The sequence below is a fragment of the Meriones unguiculatus genome, chromosome 1 (genome assembly GCF_030254825.1).
Source record: "Meriones unguiculatus strain TT.TT164.6M chromosome 1, Bangor_MerUng_6.1, whole genome shotgun sequence".
Lineage (NCBI taxonomy): Eukaryota > Metazoa > Chordata > Mammalia > Rodentia > Muridae > Meriones > Meriones unguiculatus.
In genome coordinates, this window is record NC_083349.1 from 189,203,315 (window position 1) to 189,228,143 (window position 24,829).

General features: G+C 45.3%; 1 protein-coding gene across 1 annotated transcript in view; it reads left to right on the forward strand.

Moving 5' to 3' along the window:
* Slc35f2 (solute carrier family 35 member F2) overlaps positions 1–24,829 on the forward strand; it is a 45,359-nt gene that overhangs the window by 11,565 nt on the left and 8,965 nt on the right. Inside the window, exons 2-5 of the mRNA XM_021638664.2 lie at positions 17,070–17,245; positions 18,612–18,739; positions 22,180–22,339; positions 23,725–23,881. Coding sequence (XP_021494339.1) covers positions 17,070–17,245; positions 18,612–18,739; positions 22,180–22,339; positions 23,725–23,881 — 621 coding nt within the window. The remainder of the gene's footprint in view (positions 1–17,069; positions 17,246–18,611; positions 18,740–22,179; positions 22,340–23,724; positions 23,882–24,829) is intronic.

The following is a 24,829-nucleotide window of genomic DNA, read 5'->3' on the forward strand; positions in this document are numbered from 1 at the left end:
TCTCTTTCTTCACTCCATATTCCTGTTGAGACCCGAGGCTGTGTTCAAGTGAAAGGTAAAAGCAGGAAGAGCCAAGCTTTGTTGAGAGTGGTGTCTACTCCAGAGTGACCACAGTGTTCCAGGGCTTCAGGATATATTGACTCATGTAATCCTTCTAACTCTGTTCTCCCCCCCAGCCACGTGGGATGGCCTGGTTCTCACTTCGAACCACTTCTCTTACTTAATCTCCTGAATCCTGAAAGAATTTTCTTGTTTCATTTAGTTTTAGTTTTATAGTTACAGGGTCTCTTATACCCATTTCAACTCCTCAAACTCCTGTTTCTGTCTCCTGGGTTGTGCCCCAGCTCAAGTACTGGGGACTAATCCTAGTATGTAAGCAGTTTATTCCTGGTCTACAGTTTGCTTCTGCTAATTTTCCACATTAACTTCTCTGCTTGAACATGGGGAAACAGAGGCAGAGGGAAACCCATAGTCCAGAACTGGCCATGCTTTCCACCTCTCAGGCAGTTTGGCCCAATCTTCCGCACTACTAGCCTTCCATGTTTTTATTTGTTTGTTTGTTTGTTTTTTATATGAGTGCTCTAGGTGCATGTACACCTGCATGCCAGAAGAGGGCATCAGATCACATTATAGATGGTTGTATGCTACTATGTGGTTTCTGGGAATTGAACTCAGGACCTCTGGAAGAGCAAGACAATCCTCTTAACTGCTGAGCCATCTCTCCAGTTCTTGTGTTTTTGTATTTTGTAAGATGGACAGTAAAAGCAAGCAAGCAAGCAATCTGCCCACCCCAGATAGACAGACAGACTTCTGGCAGCCTCCCTCTTGAGCCATTTGTAGCTCTATGCCTGATAGCACAGAAACCTCAAGATAAATATCTTTTCCCTCTTGAAACATCATTTCACTTATTTTTTAAGACTCCAATTGTACAAAGCAGATTGATTTTTTAAATTAACTTTTTATTGATTTTTTTTGTGAATTCCACATCATGTACCTCAATCCCACTCTTCTCCCTCTTCTTTCGGACCTGCCCTCTGTCCTTGCTTGGTGTAGTGTGTCCCAGTGTGTCCCCCAGCACACCCTTTCATCTGCTTCTGTACTTGTAAATGTTCGTGGCAGTGAGTCATTGGTCTGATTCGAGGCCTCTGGCTTGTGGCTTTGGATCTATAGGACTGGCCCCTTCATGCACTCCAGCCATTCCTAGATGGTATAGATGTTGAGGTGGGCCAACTCAAAGCCCTGGACCTGCGTGGTAGCTGAGCTGGTCAGCCCACCAGCTCTGCCATATTCATGCCAACAGGGTGAGCTCTCCATCCTTTCCCCAGCTAGCTCAGCTAATGCCACAGTTGGCAAGGGGCTGGGCCAGCCCTCCTGCTCTCGTGTCCTTGGGACTGGCTCACCAATTCTACTGTGCTGCCCAGGATATGTGCAGGGCCCACTCTCCAGAGTGCTGCCGCAGTTGAGGGGCTGGGCCAGCTCTCCTGTTCTCATGACTTCAGGGCCAGCTCTCCTGCCTGTCATACAGTGGCAGACAAGAATTGGGGCCGGTTCTCTTGTGCTTATGCCCTCAGGCCTGCTCACCTGCAACCCAAGCAACCAGGGCCAGCCCTACAGTGTGGATCCCTTCCTCTCTCCCAGTGCTGCTGGTGAGGAGTGGGGCCAGCTTTCCTAAGATGCCCAGGTGAGGGGTGGCACAGGCTAGGACCTCACCATGGCCTCAGATAGCATCATTGGATACTCACATCAGGCTGTTCATCACTACCCTCAAGTCTCCAGTTCCACCCCTTTTCATTGTGCAGACATCCTTCTGCTTCTCTTTCTCTTCCTTCTCTCCACCACTTGCTCATTTTAGTGGTGCCCAGAGCCTCTGGGTGTCTGGGGTCATCTCAGGAATGTTTTGGCCTGCCTACCTGTGCTGTGTGGTACCAGGCAAGGGATCATCTCTGGTGTGGCCTGCCCTCCGGAGCCTGCATAGCACCAGGCTAGAGGTTATCATGGGCTTGCTCTGCCTACCCAGGCCATGTGGCAATGAGCTGGGGGTCAAAGCAGCTTAGTCTTAATTCCTGGCCCATGCTACACTCTCAGTGTTGGCACACAAATGGCTTTATTAATTTTTTAATGTAATATATTCCCACAAATCCACTACTAGTCCATAGAATTATATGCACCTGGTAGTCATTCCCCTCCATCTTTTTATCTGTTTGACTACAGATAGTCATCACCGGAATCTTCCTCTCATCATTGTTTGCTTTCATACACATAACGTATATATGTATTTGAAATATAGTTTTGTATCTGTATGGCTTCCTCTCCCCTCTGCCCTGTCCACAACCTCTCTTTGAGAAAAGGGTCTCACTATGTTACCTTGGCTGGTCTGTAGAGCTCACTATTTAGACCAAGCTGATATCTAATTTATAGAGATCTTTCCGCCTTTGCCTCTTGAGTGCTTGGATTAAAGGTATGCTCCATCATGCCCAGCTTTTCTTTCTTTCAGACTGGGTCTCAGTTTTTTTCAGATGGCCTTGTGTTCCATATATAACCAAATATGACCTTGATCTCCTTTCTCATTCTCCTCCTGTCTGCACCTTTCTAGTGTTGTGGATTTACAGCTATATACCACAATAGGAAATATCTATACATAGGCTAAAAATATTCTTAAAGGATTATTTTACTTTATGTGTATGGGTGTTTTTCCCGTAAAGATATCTGCACACCAAGGAGACCAGAAGAGGGCATCAGATCGCCTGGGACTAAGTTGCTGTGTGTTGTAAAAAAGCAGCCGGTGAGCTGGAGTGGTAGCGCAGACCTGTGATCCCAGCACTCAGGAAGGCAGAGGCAGGTGGAACTCTGTGAGTTTGAGGCTAGCATGGTCTATAAAGGTAGTCCAAGACAGCCAAGGCTACACAGAGAAACTCTGTTTCAAAAATCAAATCAAATCAAATCAAATCAAAACCAAACAAAACCAGCCAGTGAACTGTTAAACCATTTCTCCAGTCCCAATTTTTTATTTTTATCTCTTTCTCTCTCTCTCTCTCTCTCTCTCTCTCTGTGTGTGTGTGTGTGTGTGTGTGAGCTCAGGAGCACTCTCAGAGGTTGGAAGAGGGGGTCAGATTCCCTGGAGCTGGAGTTAGAGGCACTTATGAGCTGGGGCTGAATTCCGCTCCTTTTCAAGAGTAGCAGGCACTTTTAACTGCTGAGCAGTCTCTGCAGCCCTTACTAAACTGTTTTACCTCATAAAAAGCACCCTGTGCTGTGTGTAGTAAGTTGAGATCTCCTATATCACATTGTGAAAATTAATGCATGTTGTTCTATGATGTCACACAATATTCACAATCACTCTAAATACTCTTTCCTTTGAATATAGCACACTTTATTCTTTCATTGGCTCATGCTTGCATTCATGTTGTCAGTAGGTTTTTTGGGGGTATTTTCCAGGGTTTTGTTCTTGTGACTAGGACTCGTAGGAATATTCTAACACACGTTCCTATAGGAAGACAGAGCATACTGGCAGAGTCCCAGCTTAGTATGCACAAGGTTCTGAGCCTGGTCCCGTGCTGCAGAGCAAACCAAATGTTTTCTATTGATCACGTGGCAAAAAGCTTCCTTTATGTATGCAAATATATATTCATCCAGGAAAGAAATTGCTGGTTTGTAAGCTGTGTGATTTGAACTTTGTAAAACCGTTACCAAACTGCTTTGCAAAACTGTATTGTTTTACACTACCCCAGCCACAGGTGAGACACCTTGTGGGACAAGGTCCTTTCTAACACTCGATGTTGTCAGACTTGTAAATATGTCTCTTACTTCACGTATATTTGATGAGTAAGGAATTCGAATGTGTGTGTGTATGTGCGTCTGTCTCTCTGTCTGCTGTGCATTCGTCTAAGAGTGCATAGAGGCAGGAAGACCACCTTGGGTATCCTTCCTCTCATGAGCTTGGGATTCATTAAGCGGGCTAGACTGGCTGGGCCCAGAGCCCCAGGGATCTGCCTGTTTTCCATCTCTCCAGCACCACACTAGCCACTGCATCTGGCTTTAGGTTATTTTTGGTTTTGTTTTTTTTGTTGCATTTTGATGTGCATCTTGAGGATTGAACTCATGTCCTTGTGCTTGCAAGGTAAATGACTTTACCAAGCTGCCTGAACCATTTCCCTAGACTGATTCTTTTTATTTAAGAATAAAATATAAAGGGTCTCCAGCTGTAGAGATGGCTCAGCAGCTAAGAGCACTAATGGCTCTTCCAGAGGACCAGCGTTCAAGTCCCAGCAGCCACATGGTAGTTCACAACTGTCTGTAACTCCAAGATCTGATGCCCGCACACAGACATACATGTAGGCAAAACACCAGTGCACATAAAATAAAAATAAATAAATTATTAAAAAACAAACAAACAAACAAACAAACAAACAAAAAGGGTCTCCCTTTTTAGCCCATGATAGTCTGGAATTTGCTATGTAGGCCAGGCTAGCTTCAAACTCACAGCAATTCTCCTGCCAAAGATTGGGATTATAGGAAGGAGACCATGCCTGGTTGATGAAGTGGAGTCTGGATATGTTCTTAATGACTGAGTCATCTCTTTAGCTCTGACATAGTACATTCTGTGTTGTAGAGGTTTTCATAATTGAAAAGCTTGTGTGTGTGTGTGTGTGTGTGTGTGTGTGAATGCTCATGTATCAGCTTTCCATTGATGCTCTTTTCCTTCTTGTCTAGTAGTAGGTCTCTTGAAAAGTCTGAGAGCAGTGGGCTGGCTGAAATCAGTGCCGCTGAACCTGAATTAAGGAAGGAATGTGACAGTTTTCTACTTTGAAGCTGATGGGTGTTGAAAGGTTGGAGAGGACCTGGTGACTCACAGGAAATCTCCCCAGTGCCTCCCAGCTCTCTCCCTAGGCCTTGTTCCCAGACGCTCTGAGAGCTGGTTCTCACTTCTGTTGTCCTCAGATGCCTGGCTGGCATTTGATGAGTGTTGTAACCGATAGGTTCTTATAGAAATCCAGCTCACCGCTGGCATGGGGAAAAGGATATATTGCCTTGAGAGTCAAGGACGGCTGCACTGCCAAACCACAGTGAGACCGCAGAGGCGAACCCAACCAGTAGGGCTCCAGCTCTGGGCTCCAGCTCTGGGCCCCGCCTCCGCTGCGGGCTTCTTGCTTCTAACTTCAGGCCAGACGATTGTCTTCATTGAAGACTGCATTCTACAGCATAAACTACACCAAACAATTGGAGGAAAAATGACTTTTGTTTTGCTAATGTACAAGCAGGTAAAATTAGATGTTGAAAAAAGGAGTCTTTCAAACCTTTTTATTTAGCCTGGCCTGGCCAGCAGCATAAGGAACTACACAGTTTACCGGCTGTGGCCTCCTGGCTGCCTGTGGAGACCGGGGTTAGTTGCCCGCAGTTTTCCTGCCAGATGGTGGGCAGAGGCAGCCTTGTGGGTTGTCTCTGAGCTGGAAGCTCTTGCAGGTCAGGGATGGATCTCAGCAAATGCCTTTAACCCACTGAGCCATCTCGCCAACCCCATCTCTTTTCTTCTCCATTGCTTCATCGTGTGAGTCTGACAGAATGGGGGGGAGGACCAAACACACACAGTCTCTCGCATTGTCTTTGGAGTTTAGTTTAGTGTTCTCACTTTGATTTGACGTATGAACTCGGTTAGATGAGGTAAGCTTTGTGACGATGTCTACACTCACTGTTGTGTGAAAATCCGGCAAGTTGATGTGTGTGGGAACTCAGTTTGGTGGCTGGTGCCTCTCCTGGTCTCCTTTGCTGCACAGGGCAGAGAAGATACTGACATGCTGGCTATATCTTTGACTACCTGAGGCTCACACAGAACTTATTGTGTAAGAGGAAATCACTAGATTTACAAGTTTAATTTTGTTTGTTTGTGTAAAACTATTTTAATGCATCTAGCTCGGATGCCTGGTTTTTATTTCCCCCCTGACTAACGGGGTGTGTTTTAATTCAAAGTGGCTCCTGATTGACTTTGCCTGCAGCTATTTAATAGACTCTTGATTTGATTTGATTATCTTTCTCCTAAGCAAATTTACTAAGAGGAATGTAAGTAGTTCTAACAGTAGGACTTGTACTGTCTTAAAGTAGTTCACACACGGCTAGTTTTTTTCTGTTTATTAACCTGCTGCTATCCAAACAAACTGCTTGCCTCTGCCTCTCAAGTGCTGCATAAAAGGTGTGTGCCACCATGCCTTTCCTATAACCATGCTTTAAATTATGGCTTATAAAATGATCATGTCTCTTTTATTTCATCTTCATTAAGTTCAACGGCCAAAGCAACACACTTCATTATCTTTCAGTTCTGTGGCTCAGAAGGCCAACCAACAGAAGCCTTATTGGACCAAAATTAGTATTGGCAGGGCTGTGTCCTTTCCCAAGCTCTAGCAGGGAATCAAGTCTTTTGTTTCCAGCTTCCAAAAGCTACCTGCATTTTGTGTCTCCTGGCCCCTTCTCATCTTCAAAGCCAGAGTCTCTGCTCCTTCTGCAGTTGCATGGCTTGTAAAAGTAGCTTTCGTTCGACTGATATGATTGTTGTCTCTGAGGCTTCCTGCCTCTGTCTGCTAGTCCTAGTCCTGGAAGCTTCTAGCCTTCGTACAATCTAACCTAGGCCTGGAGTGTTTTTCAGCCTCTGAGACTTACTGCTGAATAAGCTCATCCTTTCTTGTTCTTTCTGAGCTCTGGCTGGCTGGTTCAACTCAGCTGTTCTGGCTCAAACGCCTCTCCAAGCTGACTGGTTCAAACTGGCTTCTCAGTTTCTCACTGAATAACTCTGCTTGTCCTCAAACTAACTCTAGCAAACTGTCTTCTGGGTACTTCTCATTCTCTGGCTTGTTCTGTCTTCACCTTTGTTTAGCTTGTTCTCTCTTCAACCTGTCTCTGTAAAACTCTCCCAGTAGAACTGCCTTCACCCTCTGTCTGTGCTGCTCTCTCAATAGTTTCTTTTTCCTTTTGAGAATTGGGGGCATATTGTAATCTGTCAAATCTTTCTCTCATTTGTCACTTTGTCTCCCCTCAATTAGACATCACTTTCAAACATGCCTACTTCCTTCTACGAACTTAACTTTACGCTCATTGTTTGGGATTAAAGGTGTGTACTGAGGGTGAATCTGTGTTCCAGCCAGAGTAGCCTTGTTGTTGGATTAAAATCCCCCTACAATGTCTGACTGCAGTTGAGAAGGGTTCTTCCTTATTGGGCCTTCCTGGATAATAATCCATGACAATGTCCCCAGATCAGAGTTCTTTTCTTGTTTTTCCAAGACAGGGTTTCTCTGTGTAGCCTTGGCTGTCCTGGACTCACTTTGCAGACCAGGGTGGCCTTGAACTCACAGAGATCCGCCTACCTGTCTCCCTGAGTGCCAGGATTACAGGCATGTGCTAGCACACACACCTGGTTTAGCTAAAGTTTCTTAACCTGTGTCTTCTTTAAACGCTCGAGGAAAGAATGTGGCTATTTGTGAAATGGCCTTTACTTCCCACCTACATTTAGTCATAGGACTTGAAACAAGTAGCCTGAAGGGCAGACACACACCTATAATCCCAACATCTGGGGCGCTGAAGTAAGGGACCAATAGTGTAAGGTCAACCTGGGTTATTAGTGAGTGGCAGGACAGCCCGTGCAGTCTGGGTTTGGCAAAAATGTGGCAATAATTTTACATCAGGGCAGTCTTCCACAGTTCTTTTCATTTATGTAGCTCTCCACACATCTTTGAATTTACCAGTCAAGAACTGCTGCCGACAGGTCTGAGAGAGTTTGTGGGTGCCGATTCCCTTGGATGAGGAGTTGCTCCTCCGCACTTGAGCTGGAGAATGCTCTTCCCTCTGATGGGCTGATGGTTCCTATGGCATTTCCCCCCTGCCCCCATCCGTTTTATGTGTGTGTATCTGTATGTCCATGTGTTTGTACTGGTGCCAGCGTGTGTGTGTGTGTGTACATGTGTGGTGTGGACACAGAGAACAAGCTTGAGTATTGTTCCTCAGGAAGGCTATTCTGGTGGTAAGTGATTGTGGAGGTGCTGGGGGCCTCTGTAAGAGTAACAGGTGCTGTTTGTTCATTATCTGTCATCTATTATGTATGTATGTATGTATGTATGTATGTATCTACCTACTTTGGCTCACTGATTCAGCTAGGCCAGCCCCAGGGATCTGCCTGCCTTTGCCTTCCTTGTGCTGGGGTTTTAAACATGTGTCATCATGTCTCTTGGGGTTTGGGCTCAGGTCCTCCTGCTCCAACTTAACCTGACATGGTCTGACCTATGTCCCCATCCCCCATAGCTCTTCTCTTGGCTTAAATAACTTTTTATTCTTTGAGTCTATGAAATACCATTCCCAGAGTCTTCCATGAAATCCTCTTCTAGCTGCCCATTTCTTTGAGCACACTCACCACACTTTCTGTAATTTCTTCTCTGGGCTTCACTGCTGTGTTGTGAGTTCTATAGAGGTCAGGGGCTCTATCTTTACTTGTCTTTGTTTTCAGAGTGACATATCTCACTGGGTCCTAAAACGATTGCTTTATGACATCATTAAAAAATGTAATACAGTCAGTATTGGAAGCTAAGGAGGTGGCTGAGCAGCAAATCAGTGCTGTGCAAGCAGGACGACCAGAATTCAGATTCCTGGTAGCCCTGTAAATGTCGGATAAGCATGGCAGCTAGCCTGTGAAACCACCATAAGAAAGAGAAGATGGGAGTTGCGTGGTACATCCAGGGTCATAGAGCTCTTCTTCACGAACTGTTTCTTCTTCTCTTGCAGTCAGAGCAAAGCCTTGGGGTGGGAGCATACTCAGTTGAAGCAGTAGCTGAAGTCTTCATATCTTTCAAAGATTTTGACTCTTTGTGGCAGAAAATAATTTTAATTTTAGGATGGGTCAGTAAGAAGCAGAGCTGGAGGTTTTTTTTTTTTTTTTTTTACGTAGAGGTAAAAGAAAGATAGGTGCTTGGGAAGAAAGTAAGACACACCAGAGAGATGGGTATGGAGCTTCTGTACCGGGGTACCAAGGAAGGGACCATGTCTCTGTCATTTCATCTTTATTAATTTTCCAGAGTTTTCTACAAACCCTCCTTCACCAACTCTTTGGTCACCTCATGGGACATTATTTGGATAGAAAAGACAGGATAATGTTTCTTGCTTTTTGTCCCTTAGTAGTTTTTAAGTAACAAGTCTCTCCAGGGCCAAGGAGTGCCCCTTTAGAAGCTGGTGCTGCTGTTAAGCCCCAGGTTCAAGCGTTTCTGTGTCTCGGCTCACGCAGCATTTTCCTAGATGTGTCTCAGCCCACTGAGGTGTCCTTACTGTACCAACATGTGTTTTGGCCTTCTGTGGAATTCTCACCATACGTAGAGTGTTTTGATTCTGTCAGCTGCTTCGCAGACCTCTTGTGTTTTACTGTGATAAGATGGACCAGACTTGTTTTTTTTAACCCAGTTCTGAAATTAGCCATTTCCCCAACATCCTTTGTTCTTCTCAATGGATTTTAGCATCTAGCTTCTTTGAAATAGAGGCTCTGGCAATTTTAGAAGCACTAGGTAGTTTATATCCCACTAAAAATGGAAAGGTGCCGGGCTCGGGCTATGCTCGTCAACACCATAGCTGAGCTTTCATGGATGTTAAACAGCCACCTAGGTTGCTATTCAGTGTGTGCGTTAGTTAGTGCTCCTGTTGCTGTGACTAAACGCCTGGTGAAAGCACCTGACGGAAGTGCACTTGGCTCACAGTTCACTTGGCTCACATGGCGTCTAGAGTTAGGAAATGGAGCCATGCACACGTAAAGGTGGCTTTACGCTCACCTTCTCACTTCTGTTCAGTCTGTGAGTTGGTGCTGTGAAGATTCAAGGTGGATCTCCCTTCCACTAAACCATTCTGGAAAAACCCTCACGTACACACCCAAAGGTGTGTTTTCACTTGGAAGGCAAGATAGGTTTCTGACTCTCCCCCAAAGAAACTACCCTCCATAGCTGTCTTTCAGCTTTTAATCCTAAAATTTTATCTTCAGCTGACAACATGCAACCTGGCACCACAGATTTATTGAGACTTAAAGTAGAAGGGAGCCATGGCTCACAGAAATGTGATGTGTTTTATCATTCGTCATCATATCACTCTTTAAAAAAAAAAATCAAATGAAAAGGGGAGAATAGCTGAGCAGCTGACTTTCTCACTGCATCTTCCGCTTCTCCAGGAGATGCTTGAATAAACCCGCTCGTGTTTAGGTTCTTCCTTCCCGGAATCTAGGTAAGCTGGTCTAAGCAGCATTTTTGGCTATACTCTTTTATTTATTTTTTTAGCCTCTGATGATTTTGAAATATACATCTAAGTAAAGGACATCTGGCCCAACTTGAAGCTACACTAAAGAAGAGCTAGAGAGCCAGGCTGTAATCCCAGCACCCAGGGAGGCAGAGGCAGACGGATCTCTGTGAGTTCAAGGCCAGCCTGGTCTACAAGGCTACATAGAGAAACCTTGTGTGGAAAAACAAAACAAAACAAAAAAAGAACATCTAGAGACAGGGATGATGGTGATGGTGAAGGTGCTTTGGGGACAATGATGATGATTGCCATTATGAGAAGTGTCAGAGACAGAGATGCTGGTCATTGTGTCTGCTTCTAGTATATTGTGCAAAATTTGTGTTTGACTTAGGTACACAACCAGATGGTGGCCTTTCTTGAATTTTCCTTGACATTTATCAGGAAGTAGCCCATCTTCTCTTCCTTTGGGAACCTCCTCCAGGAAGTCCTGGCCCTTGGCAGTTGGTCTAGATTCTCACAGAGACAGATGCTTAGAGATATTCAGCATTGAAGCATTCCTTAGGCCCCTTCCATGTAGCAGACATTCTGCGACCACAAAGGCTACAGTGTCCTGGTCTTGGAGTTAGGTTTCCGAGTGTGCGCCATGAGGAGTCTGTGGCGTACTATAGTTGAGGGGCTTCAGCAAAGAGTCTGGGCTGGGAAGTATGTATAATGGAAAAAATTCCAGGTTTCTTGGGCTTGGTACATAATGATGACATCCAGAGTTGACTGAGAAATGTACTGAATGAGGCAGAGAAAGTGTTAGAAAGCTGGAGGACAGGGCGGAGTGTTGTGGGATTCTGTGTTTCTGGCAAAACATGTCTTGTACACTCTTGAGCTCCTAGCAGCCATGATTGACTACACAAGATCTGAACGCAATTAGGCCTATAAAATAACACATCATGAAAGTGGAAAGGGACTGCTTAGCCCTACCTTCCTTGGGGAGCTGTAGAGAGTTAATGGTTACTAGGGAAAGCAGAAATATTTTCATCAGTGGTGTAGCCACTGGCAAGTTGGCTCCAAACTCCTGTAATTAACCCTAATGAAGTCATTTCACACACACACATGAAAGAAGGTTGTCTAATTAGGAGGAAGAAGGGGTTAAGAGGGCAATAGGAATAAATATGATCAAAATATATTGTGGATCCCAGTGTTATGTGTGATTAATATAGGTTAATAAAAATTTTAAAAGAATTTACTGAGTGAATAAAAGAAAATGTAATTTTATTCAAAAGTAATGCACAACTGTATACTGGTATTTTGGAGTGGAAGAGATATTAAGCTATGTACTTTATTTTTCTGGAAGAAGGAATAAAGTGCCTTTTCTTTCATTTTTGCAAGTTCTCCAATTCATAGAAACTTACAAACAGTACCGTGGCAGAGAGTAATGTACTCAGCCCATTTTCTGCCTTCACTCCTGTCCACAGCCATGCCCGGGCTCCTGGAAACCTTGCTCCCGCAGCAAGCAGGCAGAAACTGGGAAGTCCAACTTGCAGGCTGAGGATATCCGGTTCTTTGAAGTTCGCTTCAGTGGAGGTTCTGTTTGAAAAGACAGGATATAGCCCGCAGTGGGATGTGTGCTGCTTCCGGAAGCCTCCCTTAGCCGGGGAGGGTATTGTATGGTGGGGAGTCCGCTCAGACTCCGTCCAGGCTTGGCACGCTTGGTAGAATGCATAGAATTCAAGTACTCCTGTGGGGCCTGACACCGGTCTGAGGCCTTCCGGATTTCCCCTTTCTTTCTTAAGCCTCCACCTCTCTTCAGGCCCCTCCCCCTTCCATTATAGATGAGGTCATTGGGATTTAGAGCCAGGAGAGATGCATTGCTGTAACTTTAAAGCTTCAATTCAATTTGAATCTCTCTCTCTCTCTCTCTCTCTCAGAGGCAGTTGTCTTTTACGGCTGGAGGATAATTTGTTTAATTGTGCTTTCGTAGACTACAAAAATGAGCTGGCTGGAGGAATTCTGCCAACTTGTGGAGAGGACTCGGCGCCTCCATGGGTCTTAGTCTCCTTTATTTCACATTCATCATTGCTTTCAAGTTCATTATGGGATATGGGCCACACTCAGGGTAGGATTAGCTTCCCAGGGCTTGACTGGATTTTCTGTGCTCTCTACTGTGAATACCCAACTTGCTGGTTTTGCTCAAGGAAGGTGTGTGATGGGAGGAGAGAGGCCAGACTTGGGTAGGACTTTGAAGAAGAGGTCTTCTAATACAAGCTGTGTTACGGTACCCTGGTGGAGAGGAGGCGGGTGGAGAGTGACAGAGAGAAGCCAGGAGGAGTGAAAAGAAGATGCAGATTTGGAGAGACGTTAACTGGCGGGATGATCTCACTTGCCAGTGGTACGTAGGACCTAAGACCTAAGGGGATTTGAGCTTCACCTGCTGCCGTTCACTGTTGCTTTTGTCTGGGTGGGACCTCCTGCCAAGCTCACATGGGGAAAAGTAGCTTCTCTTGCCTTGGCCTCTGGTAGTGAAATGCCTAGAAAATAGTCATATCTTGTGGGTGATTCACCAGAGAACACTGCTCAGACATGGGTTTAAGCTAATAGAAGGTTTTTATTAGCCTGCCAACTACATTGGGTGTTTGGGATCCCAGGGTAGCTCACAGCCTTTCTCAGGGTGAGCTTTTGAGCACAAAAACTATGTCCTGGGTTGACATAGTTCATTTAACAAGAAGCAAAACAACAGAAGTTAAAAGGCAAGGTTAGTACATTTAGAGACTTTCCCAGAACTATGGGCTTTGACGGATTAGGCCTTTGATTTCAGTTTTGCACGTAGTGTTGAACTTTACAGCCTGAATAGCACTTCCATCATGGAGTAAGTTGTGCTAAGGTCTGGAGCCCTGTTCCATATCTCCTGCGAGCCAGTTTCAATTCCATGTTCCTCTTGGTGAAAACAGTCAGGTGTGGACTGGCTAGTTCCTGACATCATTCTTTCTTCTTGAAGGGTGCAGATTTCTTCAGTTCTACAGGGAAGACTTAACTTTTGGAGAGGAATCAAAAAAGCAGTGCATTGGAAGATGCTTCTATCGCTAGTGTCTCCTTTACAGTGACCGCTTGAAGCTCTCTGACACAAACAGTAAGCTACCATGGGGCACTGGCTCTCAGAAGCCTCAGCCCTCAACAGACAACCCAGAGTGGGAGGAGAGTCTCTCTCAGCATATCTGGGAACTGTTTGCACCACTGCTAAAAAAGAAAGCAAAACCAGATATGTGGTTAGGAAACCTATGCACAGATAAACATCTGTGAGGCACGATTTCTAAAAACAAAGAACAAAAAAAAATTGGAACTTAACCTAAATATTCTTCAACAAAAGAATAGAGTGTGATAGAGTCACACAGCAAAATACTATACAGTGGTGAAAAGGAAACAGCTGGAAGTAAAGGGTTAACGTGGAGAATTTTGTCAAACAACGTCGAACAAGAGAGAAAGTTACAGTTTACTGCTGGAGATACTTACACGAATGCTACTTGAACAGTATAAGAATGATAAATAGCAAGTTCTGGAAAGTACTTACCTGTTAGAAAGTTCCAATAATTGGGGAGAATAAAGACGGGGTTGTTGTTGGTGGCGCTAATATTTTAAGGATTGAACCTATACTGAGCATGTGCGGATTGCCTGACTTTAGACCCTGAAAAGCACATTCCAGCAATTAGTCACACAGCACTGACTTTGCATTAGGCATTCTAGATCATGTGACTTAACACATGGGAGGGCGTTACACTATTTTACAAAAGATCCCCAGCCTTTATCGAGTTTGACCTCTGTGGCAGGGCTTGGAACCAATGCCCCGCAGAAACTTTTGCTATATGTGGATCGTGTCCAGTCAGACATTTTAGCAGTTGAGGCTGGGGATGTGGCTCAGTTGCTGGAATGCTGGCCTGACATTCCTGAATCCCTGAGTTCTATCCCCGAGGCTGCACACAACGCTGCTTGCCTGTAATTCCAGTGCTGGGGAGTAGAGGCAGGAGGATCAGAAACTCAAGGGCATCTATGGAACAGTGTGTTTGAGGCCAGCCTGGGCTACATAAGCCCTGTCTTGGGGGAAAAGAGAGGGGAAAAAAATCCAGAAAAATTGACTATTAACTAAGCTATGTAGAAAAACACTTCCAGATTTAACCAGAGCCAGATGCAGAGGTCAGACATTGGTGGCCCCGTCAGCCATTTTTAAGTTGGGCTCTTACATGAGGGCAGAGGGGAACCACTTCAGGCTTTAGACAGGGAATTATTCCATTAGATCAGAATCTAGAAAGAGACTGTAGGCTGGGCTTGGGGAGAGAGAGAGGGTGCCTCAGGAAATCAGTTAGGAAAGGGTTACTGAGCCAGGCTTGGTGGTGCACACCTGTGATCCCTGCAGGTGAACACCAGAGTTCAAGGCCAGCCTGGTTTGCCAAGGCTACACAGAAATCCTGTCAACCAACCAACCAACCAAACCACAGAGATACGCGGAGCCCCTTGCTCCGTTGCTGGAACACTGCACAACTAGGCCACACCCACAGAACCCAGCAGTCAATATTAAAAAAAAAAAAAATCTTAGGGGCTGATGAGAGGGCTCACTAGATAAAGGTGCTTGCTGCCAAACTGAGTGGCTTGAATTTAGTCTCCAGGGTCCACGTGGTAGGAGAGACCAGATTCCTGCAAGTTATTCTGTGACCCCACAGGTGCTGGAGTGAGCATGCGCGCGCACGCTAAATAAATGTAATACAATTCTTAAAATTCTCCCACACTTTCACAGTATGTCCGTGGCTGCATGTTTTTAAATGATGCAGCCTTTGATTTTAGTGTGGTATCTGCTCGTTTGTTTTTGAGGCACTGCAGATTATACCCAAGATTTGCCCGTTGAAGCGGCCCTCCCGTTAATCTTCATGTGCAGCCGGGTGGTGGGGGTGGGGCGGGGGGGGAAGACTGACAAGTTAGGCTGATTCTCCGCTTCATTTCATAGTGAATCGGAATTTTATGTCAATGATTTAAGTTTAAAAAGTATTGATTTAAGCCATGTGCGGTGACGCACGCCTTTATCCCAGTGCTCGGAAGGCAGAGGCAGGCGGATCTCTGAGATCCATGTTAGCATGGTCTATAGAGTGAGTCCAGGACAGCCAGAGCTACATAGTGAAACCTTTCTCAAATTCTGCTCCACACACACACACACACATACACACACACACACACACACACTGATTTGATTTTGAGGGCATTTCAAGTTAACATTGTAGTATACTCAGGTCTGGTTCCTTAGCTAGTCCTTTTAAAGACCTATCTTCTGTGTCTCTTAAATTTCTTGTCAGTCTTAAGTTTTACCCTTGCTTTCTTCTACTTCCCTACCAAACAAATTTCAGTTTTTTTAACTCTTTAAAAATTACACGTCTTGTCTTCCTCCACTGCTGCCTGCTTCCCAAACTCTGTCCCTGCCCCTTTCCTCCCCTTTTTATTTATTCGTTTATTTAGACAGGGCCTCACTATGTGGCACTTGAAACTCACTTTGTAGCTTAGACTTTGACCTTGTGGGTGTTCCTCCTGCCTCCTTCTACTTAAATATTTATTTCTGTATTGCATGTGTATGTAGGGGGTAGGGGCATGATGGCCACGCTGTGTGAGTGGAGGTCAGAGGACAACTTTTGGGGTTCTGGTCTCCTTTCACCAAGTGGGGCCTGGGAACTGAACTCAAGTCATCAGGTTTGGTAGCAAGAATCTTTACACACTGAGCAATTTTGCTGGCACTTCCTCTTTTTTCACTCCTTTAATTTTTTTTTTTTTTTACACTTTACCAGGTGGTAGTCCCAGACCTTGGGAGGCAGAAGCAAGTAGATCTGAGTTCAAAGCCAGGTCTACAGGGTGAGTTTCAGGATAGCCAAGGCTACACAGAGAAACCCTGTCTTGGAAACCCTGTCTTGGAAAAAGACAAAAGGACAACAAAAAAGAGAGAAAGAAAGAAAGAAAGAGAAAAAAATTACATTTATTTAGTCTGTGTGCATGTGTGCGTGTGTACATGTAGGAACACATGCATGATACACCCCCACCTCACACCCAGGAGTACATGGAGAACTAAGAAAATGAAATAAATTTTTAATGGATGGCCAATGGATGGATTGGTCTTGTTGGAAATGGGGGTGTGAAAAAAATAAAAGAATAAAAATAGAATCTTCCCAACTCTATTAATTCAACTCTTGTGCTCGTGAAGTAAGCAACAAGATGAAACCAGGAGGCTTGGGATATGCCCACTGGCGTGGCTGCAGCTCTGCGTTCAGTTTCTAGCTCGCCGTGAACTGTGTGTGCTAGTACGTGGGGTTCAAAGTCACCCGCTGCCGGGCGAGCACACCCAGCCTGGGCCTGACGAGCGCCCCCCAAAGAGCGTGAATAGAGGAGGGGCTTGGTGCTTGCTCTGCAAGTGTAAGGACGCGCGTTCACGTTTCCAGAACCCACGTGAGGCTGGCCGTGGACCCGTATCCCGAGATCCTGCCGCGGGGTGGGGGTGGAGGCGGGAATCTGCAGCTTGTAGGCCGGAAGCGTGCACGGCGACGAGACGCTAAAGCAGCCCTGCCTCTCAGCGTTGAAACAGGACGGCGGACACCCAGGGTTGTCTTTTGACAACCTCGCACATGAGTGAGCAGACACACACAGACATGCAGACCCATCCCAGGACACGCCCTACACATGTACATGAAGAAATCAGTAACTAGTTAGAACGATCGTTTGAACGAGGCAGAATAATTCATACTGTGTGTAGCAGAGAGTGTGTGCCTGTGTGGGTTACAGGTTCTTCCGGGTGAATCGAGTGCCTTGTTTTCTAGGGATATTTTGAAGACCATAGTTCTGGGCCAGATGCTGTCCTTGTGCATCTGTGGGACGGCCATCACCAGCCAGTATTTGGCAGAGAAGTACAGAGTGAACACGCCCATGCTTCAGAGTTTTATCAACTACTGCTTGCTCTTCCTGGTCTACACAGTGATGCTGGCCTTCCAGTCTGGTACGTCAGGTGTGGGCGTCACACACCCGTGCTGCACGTTTGTGTGGCCTTTTTAAAAAATCTTTTTTTTTTTTTGCATGAGTGTGTGTGAGTGTGTGTGTGAATGTGTGTGGGTGTGTGTGTGGTATGTATGTGTAACCTAACTTGGCTAGGAGGGTGCAGCACTTTCATTTCCATCATTTAAAACAACTATTGTGTTTGTTACCTCCTAAGGGAATCAGTGTTGCTCCTATGTGGCAAAATCGATAACTTCCTTCCTTCCTTCCTTCCTTCCTTCCTTCCTTCCTTCCTTCCTTCCTTCCTTTCTTCCCTCCCTCCCTCCCTCCCTCCCTCCCTCCCTCCCTCCCTCCCTCCCTCCCTCTTCTCTCCCTCCCTCCCTTCTCCCTCTCTCCCTCATTCCCTCCCTCCTGTTTGTTTCTTCCTTCCTATATTTCTTTCTTTCATTTCTTTTTTGGGACAGACTCTCAACTCTGCAGCCCTGGCTGGTTTGGAGCTCCTTTGTGTAGACCAAGCTGGCTTTGAATTCATAGAGATTTGCCCTCCCCTGCCTACTGAGTGCTGGGATTAAAGGCTTGTTCCACTATGCCCGGCTATTTCTTCATAGATTATTTTACCTCTAAGCCTCCCCGTCATACGTGCCAGTTCTTTTACCTCTTGTGAATCCAGAGACGAGTAAGTCCTATTTAATTTAAAGCCACAGAACTGTGGTGCATGGTCACCACAGTAAAAAGCATCTGTCAGTGGCGCCACTAAGGCTTTTCCAAAGCTCATCACAGGCTCGAACTTTAAAACAAGTACAGAGAATGACCTTGGCGCTTTTTCTTCAAAGAAACTCATGCTAGGGAGTTCAATAACCAATTGCTTTGTCAAAACATTTTCTTTTCCAGAATTGCCTGTGGCTTGCCAGAAATGGCTTCAGTCATACTCACAGAAGGATATATTATTTATTATTATCGAAATAGACAGGGTCTTTTGTACCCCACGCTGGCCTTACATTCCCAGTGCAGCCAGGGATGACCTTGAATTGTTGGTCCTCCTGTTTCCACCTCCGTTGTGCTGGGATGGAACCCAGGACTCTGCATGCAATCACGGTGCCAACTAAGCCACTGGCCAGCCCTGGATATTACATCCGTGTTCTGTTGCCTCTCTCCAGCTCTCTTCCTGATGTTCCCCTTGCACAGTTGCATAGTCTTCAGCTTCAGGCAGACCTGGTGGTGATGGCCCGGATGTCCGGCCTCTGGGTAGCTAACGTTAGGACTGGCCAATAGGAAATACACTCCAGACCCTCATTTTGACTCCCTGGTCTACAGATTGGTGTGTGTGACGCCCTGAGTAACGTGTGCCCACCCGTCTTTCCTTCAACCAGGCAGTAGTAACCTTCTGGAGATTCTGAGAAGAAAATGGTGGAAGTACACTCTCTTGGGGCTTGCCGACGTGGAAGCCAATTACCTGATTGTCCGAGCGTACCAGTACACGACTCTGACCAGTGTCCAGGTAAGGGCGTGATTGGGCATTCTGGGTTTGTGCTTCTCAGAGGAGACCGTGTCCTCGAACACGTTCATCTGATTTTGTTGGAAAGCTTGCATCTGAGGAAGCCCTGAACACAGGTGGACGATAGGTGTTTTCCAGCCCAGCACGTGCTCTGCTGAGTCACGCTTTCTGAAATCACTGACAGTGTATACCCGCTAGTGACTTTCTAGGCTTCTCTCTTTCTAAGCGGATGTGAACAGTGCTGAGCAAAATAAGCGTAAATATTGATCTGTCACTTGCTGTCGTGATGCTGAGAGGAGTTCGGATGTGCGTTTGACGCAAACCCGGAAGTAAGTGTGGCTCTGTACTGCAAAGTGGAGGCTTGCCAGCCACGCGGAACAGAGGGACACACTGACTGAGCCTGCTCGATACGCCAGCTGCGGACTCTTGTCACTATTTCCTTCTGGATTTACCTTCTGAGTTGTTATGTGTGTGTGTGTGAGTGCACCGTGGCACGTGTGTGGAGGTCAGGTGACAAGTCTGTGGAATCAGTCCTTTCTGTCCACCTTTACCCGAGTTCTGAGGATTGAACTTGGGCCTTCAGGCTTACCCAGCAAGTACCTTTCCCCACTGAGCCATCTCCCCAGCCCGCTGCTGGGTTCATTCTTTCTGGGTTGAAGGGAAAATAGTCACTGCAGTACTTCTCAACTTCTAGTTGAGACAGACTGGGTCCAGTTGTCTTAGTGTTGGCAGACAGCAGGGCGTGTCACGGTCCTGACTTGCCTTGACTTAACAACCAGATGCTCTGTAAATGGAGGGGAGAGTGAGAAGAGGCACCACCGTCCGATTTAGACTTCAGAGTTTAACGCTTCTGTAAGTCTTTTGCTTCTCAAGAAAAGGTCTTGTGCCTTGCTAGATTGTTGGGTTCCAGGCTGGTTGTGCAGTATTAAAGCATTACAGCATAAAAGAAAGAAAAGGAAAGAAAGAAAAAAAGAAAAGGTCTTGCTATTTATCCCTGGACAGCCCTGTACTCGGTATGTACTGAACTCACAACCTTACAGCTACCTACTTCCGCTACCTACCCCCACGTGCTAGGATGACTGGTGGGAGGCACTCTGCCTGGATCCTGAACTTCTGGTCTTCCTGCCTCTGCCTCCCAAGTGCTGTGACCGCAGCTATACACTGCCATATTTGTTCTGTGCAGTATCAGCTAGGGATTGAACCCACGGCTTTATGCTTGCTCAGCAAACACTCTACTCACCAAGCTGCACTCACCTTGACCCTCTTCTAATTTTTTTTTTAAATTAAATTCTGTTTTATGTATTTTGGTGTTTTAAAATGTGTGTGTGTGTGCGTGAACTTAAGGCATACAAAGAAAGAAGAAGGAGAAGGAGGAGGAAGAAGAGGAGGAGGAGAAGAAAGAAGAAGAAGGAAGAAGAAGAAGAAGAAGAAGAAAAGAAGAAGAAGAAGAAGGAAGAGGAGGAGGAGAAGAAGAAGAAAGAAGAAGATTCTTCATTCCCAAGGAGACATTCAGAAAGGAAGTTCCTGTAGATTCATGGCCCAAGGTGACAGGTGTCAGACAAGAAGCCATGGCATTTCAGAGTAGGTGGGTTGTTTTCAGGAAGGCTCAAGGAAACACTTAGAAGACTAAAGAGTAAATAACATGTCAGGACCCATGGCTACACATGGCATGCTGGCCTCCAGTGATGGTATTGCCATGGTAACAAGCAATAAACTGTTTCAGCTGTGATCCGACAGGTTGCTGGAAGATTAAGGCTCTGTCTTGTCCATGACTTGACAGACATAGAGAAAAACCGGTGACCAACTTGAAACCTCACAGAGTGAGCAATGAAGTAAAAGTTTCAGGAATATAATTACGGTATAGCACACATTTCCACGTTAGTCCTGAATGACTCTAATGCAGCGGGAACCAGCCTTCAGGGGTTGCAGAGGTGGCTCTGTGGTTAAGAACGCTTGCCGCCCTTGCGACTAACAGAAGGTGTTTCCGGCATGCATCAGCGGCTCACAATTGCCTGCAACGTCAACTCGGGGAGACTCAACATGCTCTTCTGGCCTTCACACCCACCCCTGCCCACTCCCCAAATTAAAGTCTTTTTGCAATGTATTTTAACCCTAAATTCACACACACACAACAATGTCAAATTAAGAACCGAGTAAGTAAATTCTCTATTCTTTCTTATCTTGCCTTTCATTTTGAATTTGCTTTAGTTTGAATACTTTTCGTCCCTTTAGGTCAGACGGGCAAGTATCTTATGGACCCAAAATGATGGAGGAACATATGCTAAAGATGAACAGGAATCTGTGCTGGGAGGAAGCATGTGTCTCACATGGGAGAACTGAGCTCTTTGTCAGGGAGGCGATGTCTGCTTGTTCCCTCATGGAATCCTGAACTTGGTAGCACTGTGTTCAGTTACAATTAAATACTGAACTCTGTTATTTCTGATTTCATGTCTGTCTAGTCTAATGTGCGCTCCTCAGGATAGGGCCCCTATCTTGCTCAATTCTGTATTTCCAGAATGCTGTACCCCCCATGGTCCCATGCCAGGCAAGTGCTCTGTCACTGAGCTGCATACCCAAACCCAATTACAGAGTTTCGGACACTGGACATGCTTAATACATTTCTGTTGACGGTGTAAATGGATGTACTGGAAGGAGATTCTGCCCCCTGGATGTATAGATAAACACAGTGCAATGCCAAGCTTCCTGGGTAGGATGAATAGATTCAGCCCTTGAGTCTCTTTCTTTGTTTGGTTTGAGGCAGGTCTCTTGTATCCCAGGCTGGTCTAGAATTTGCTCCGTAGCCAAAGGTGACCTTTGAACTCCTTGACCTCCTAATCCTCCTGCCTCTACCTCCAAAGTACTGGCTTTATACGCTACTAGAGCTCAAACTCAGGGCGTTGTGCCTGCTAGGCAAGTACTCTCCCAACTGAGCTATCTCCCCAGCCTGCCTTTTTTTTTTTTTTTTTGAGACAGGGTTTCTCTGTGTAGCTTTGGCTGTCTTGGACTCACTTTGTAGACCAGGCTGGCCTCCAACTCACAGAGATCCACCTGCCTCTCCCTCGCTGAGTGCTGGGATTACAGGTGTGTGCCACTGTGCCTGGCTCCCAGCCTGACTTTTTTTTTTTAAAGGACTTTATTCACTTTATTTTTCTTGTGTAAGTGTGGTAGCTTCAGCTGGAGCCTGGGTCCTCTGAACAGAGACTCTGGTGTGTGAAAATCCTGCCTGACTTTTAACCGTATGATTTGGGGCAAATAATCTCTCCTTAGCTTTTGGGGTTTTGTGTGCCCATCTAAAATGGACTTGCAGTCCCAATCTCGCACTTGTGTGCAAGGCTGGCAATAATCAACATTCCATAAGTGCTTCCTCCTGTCACTACTCAGTCATGCTTTTTTGTTTCAAGCTGCTGACATGTTTGACGCTGCTTGCTTTTCTTTCCCTACAGCTCTTGGATTGCTTTGGGATTCCTGTGTTGATGGCTCTCTCCTGGTTTATCCTCCGGGCAAGATACAAAGTGATCCACTTCATTGCAGTGTTTGTCTGTCTGCTGGGTGTAGGGACCATGGTTGGTGCAGACATATTAGCAGGGAGAGAAGATAATTCAGGTGAGACTGTGTCACTTGCTCAGCCGCAGAAGTGTGTTTGCTCACGTTTTCAGGTGAGTTTGACAAGGTGACACGGAAGGAGAGTGGGTGACAGGAGGGCTCTGCTGATGGTGAGCGAGCTTGTGCCTGCCTGCTGGGCTGGCCCCTCTTCAGTGAGGTGCTGCTGTGCTTCCGCACTTCTGCACTTCCTGGAGCACTTTGCTCATTTGCTGCTAAATATTTGGTTTGGTGATTATTATTTTTTCCTGTTTAACTGCATTTTCCCACTTAAGCACGTTTAAAGTTTTATTTTAAATATATTTGTAGAAGTCATCTTTTGCTTAGAACATTTTGGATTAGTTACTCCAAAACCCTATATTCTTGAGCTAGCTCTCTTTTTTCTCTCCTTTTATGTCATTCTTTCTGTTTCTTTTTCTCGTTCCCTTCTTCTTTGTTTCTTCTCTCTCTTTCCCCATCGCTTTCCTTCCCTCCTTTCTTCCTTCCTTCTTTCCTTTCTTTCTTTTTCTCTCTTTCTCTCTCTCTTCCCTCCCTCCCTCCTTTCTTTCTTTCTTTCTTTCTTTCTTTCTTTCTTTCTTTCTTTCTTTCTTTCCTCCTTCCATCCTTTCCTTTCCCCTTCTCTCCTTCCCTCTTTCCCTTCCTCTTATCCTTGAACTCAAAAACTCAAAATCATCCCTCCCTCCGTAGCCCTCCTCCACCCTGTGGGACCGAGGCCTGTGCCATCACACTTGGCAGTGCTTCTTCTGTCTATGTAAAAGAGACTTGACTGGAAACTTTTTCTGATGACTATGTTGATTTGAGCGCTTTGGTATATTCCTTTTTCTGTTTTTTGTTTTGTTGTTGTTGTTTTTTGTTTTTTTCCAAGACAGGGTTTCTCTGTATATCCCTGGCTATCTTGGAGCTAACTCTGTAGATTGGCTGACCTCGAACTCAGAGATCCGTCCGCCTCTGTCTACAGAGTGATGGGATTAAAGGTGTGCACCCCCACTGCCTGGTTGGTGTATTTCAGTTGACAATATAGATGCTGAACCAGGTCTGAATTTGTCTGATCGCCAAGGTAACTTCAGTATCTCCTTGGGTCAAGATAAACTCACTTCTTTTACCAGAGATTCTTTCCTATACATCTAGACGGGGCATTGTTTCTTTTAATGCTTCCTTTCTGCACAGTACATGCTATGAATTTGTCATGTCTTTAATGGCACACAGTACCTTCCTTCAGTTGGACTCCCAGGGATAAAATGTGGAAATCACAACAGTGTTATGTCAGGCAGGAGACTTTAGACTTACAGAAACTAGGATTAAGTAAAGTTTTATTCAAATGAACAAAGTTTGGTAACTCCTGTCTTAGCTGCTGACAATACATTTCTTTTGTGTCTTACTGTCTATAGGGAGTGATGTTCTGATTGGTGACATCTTGGTCCTTCTTGGGGCTTCCCTGTATGCTGTGTCTAATGTTTGTGAAGAATACATCGTGAAGAAGCTGAGCAGACAGGAATTTTTAGGAATGGTGGGCCTATTTGGAACAATTATCAGTGGCATACAGCTGTAAGAATCTAGTTTTTAAAAATGTATTTATTTATTTAATGTGCATTAGCATGAAGGTGTCAAATCCTTTGGAACTGGAGTTACAGACAGCTGTGAGCTGCCATGTGGGCACTGGGGATTGAACCCGGGTCTTTAGGAAGAGCAAACAGGGCTCTTAACCACTGAGTCATCTCTCCAGACCCTAAAGTTTTTTTTTTTTAAAAAAACAAAATGAACAAATATGGGAGTAGGGGGCAGAGGGCAGGGCAGTTAGGGAGCAGGAATGAATTATAACAAAGTATAATGACATATATGTGAAATATGTCAGAACAAAGGGCGAGCAAAATACCTCAGTAGGTGGGGATGCTTGCTGCCAAGCCTGATGACCTGAGTTCACGACCCACATGGTAGAGAGAAGAAATTCCTTCAGGTTGTCCTCTCCCTTCCAGCTGTACACTGTGGCATGCACACACACACCAAAATATAATTTTTAAATGGCAAAATTAAATCATTACTTAACATGCAAGCTTTTTTTTTTTTTTAATTAGTAAGTAGAGGCTAGAGATCAGCAGTTATGATCTCTTGTTGCTTTGGCAGAGGCCACAGTTGGCTCAATACTCAGCTTTGACATGATGGCTCACAGCCACTGTAACTCCATTTTCAGGGGACCAAGCCTCCTCTTCTGACCTCCAAGGCTACAGCAAACACATGGTATACAAACATACATGCAGGCAAAACGCTCATATACATATAATAAAAATTCTAAAAATAGTTAAGAGAGTATCTGATAGATAATTAATTTCTCTAACCACTATTTGTTTAACTCCAAATCACATTTGAAATCAACAACTTGATAAAATCTAATCGAAGATTCTTCCTTAAAAATTTTGTTTGGTTTTTGAGGCAAGGTTTTGCACTGTAGCTTAGGCTAGGCACCATTACCCAGGTTCATGGCAATCCTGCCTAACC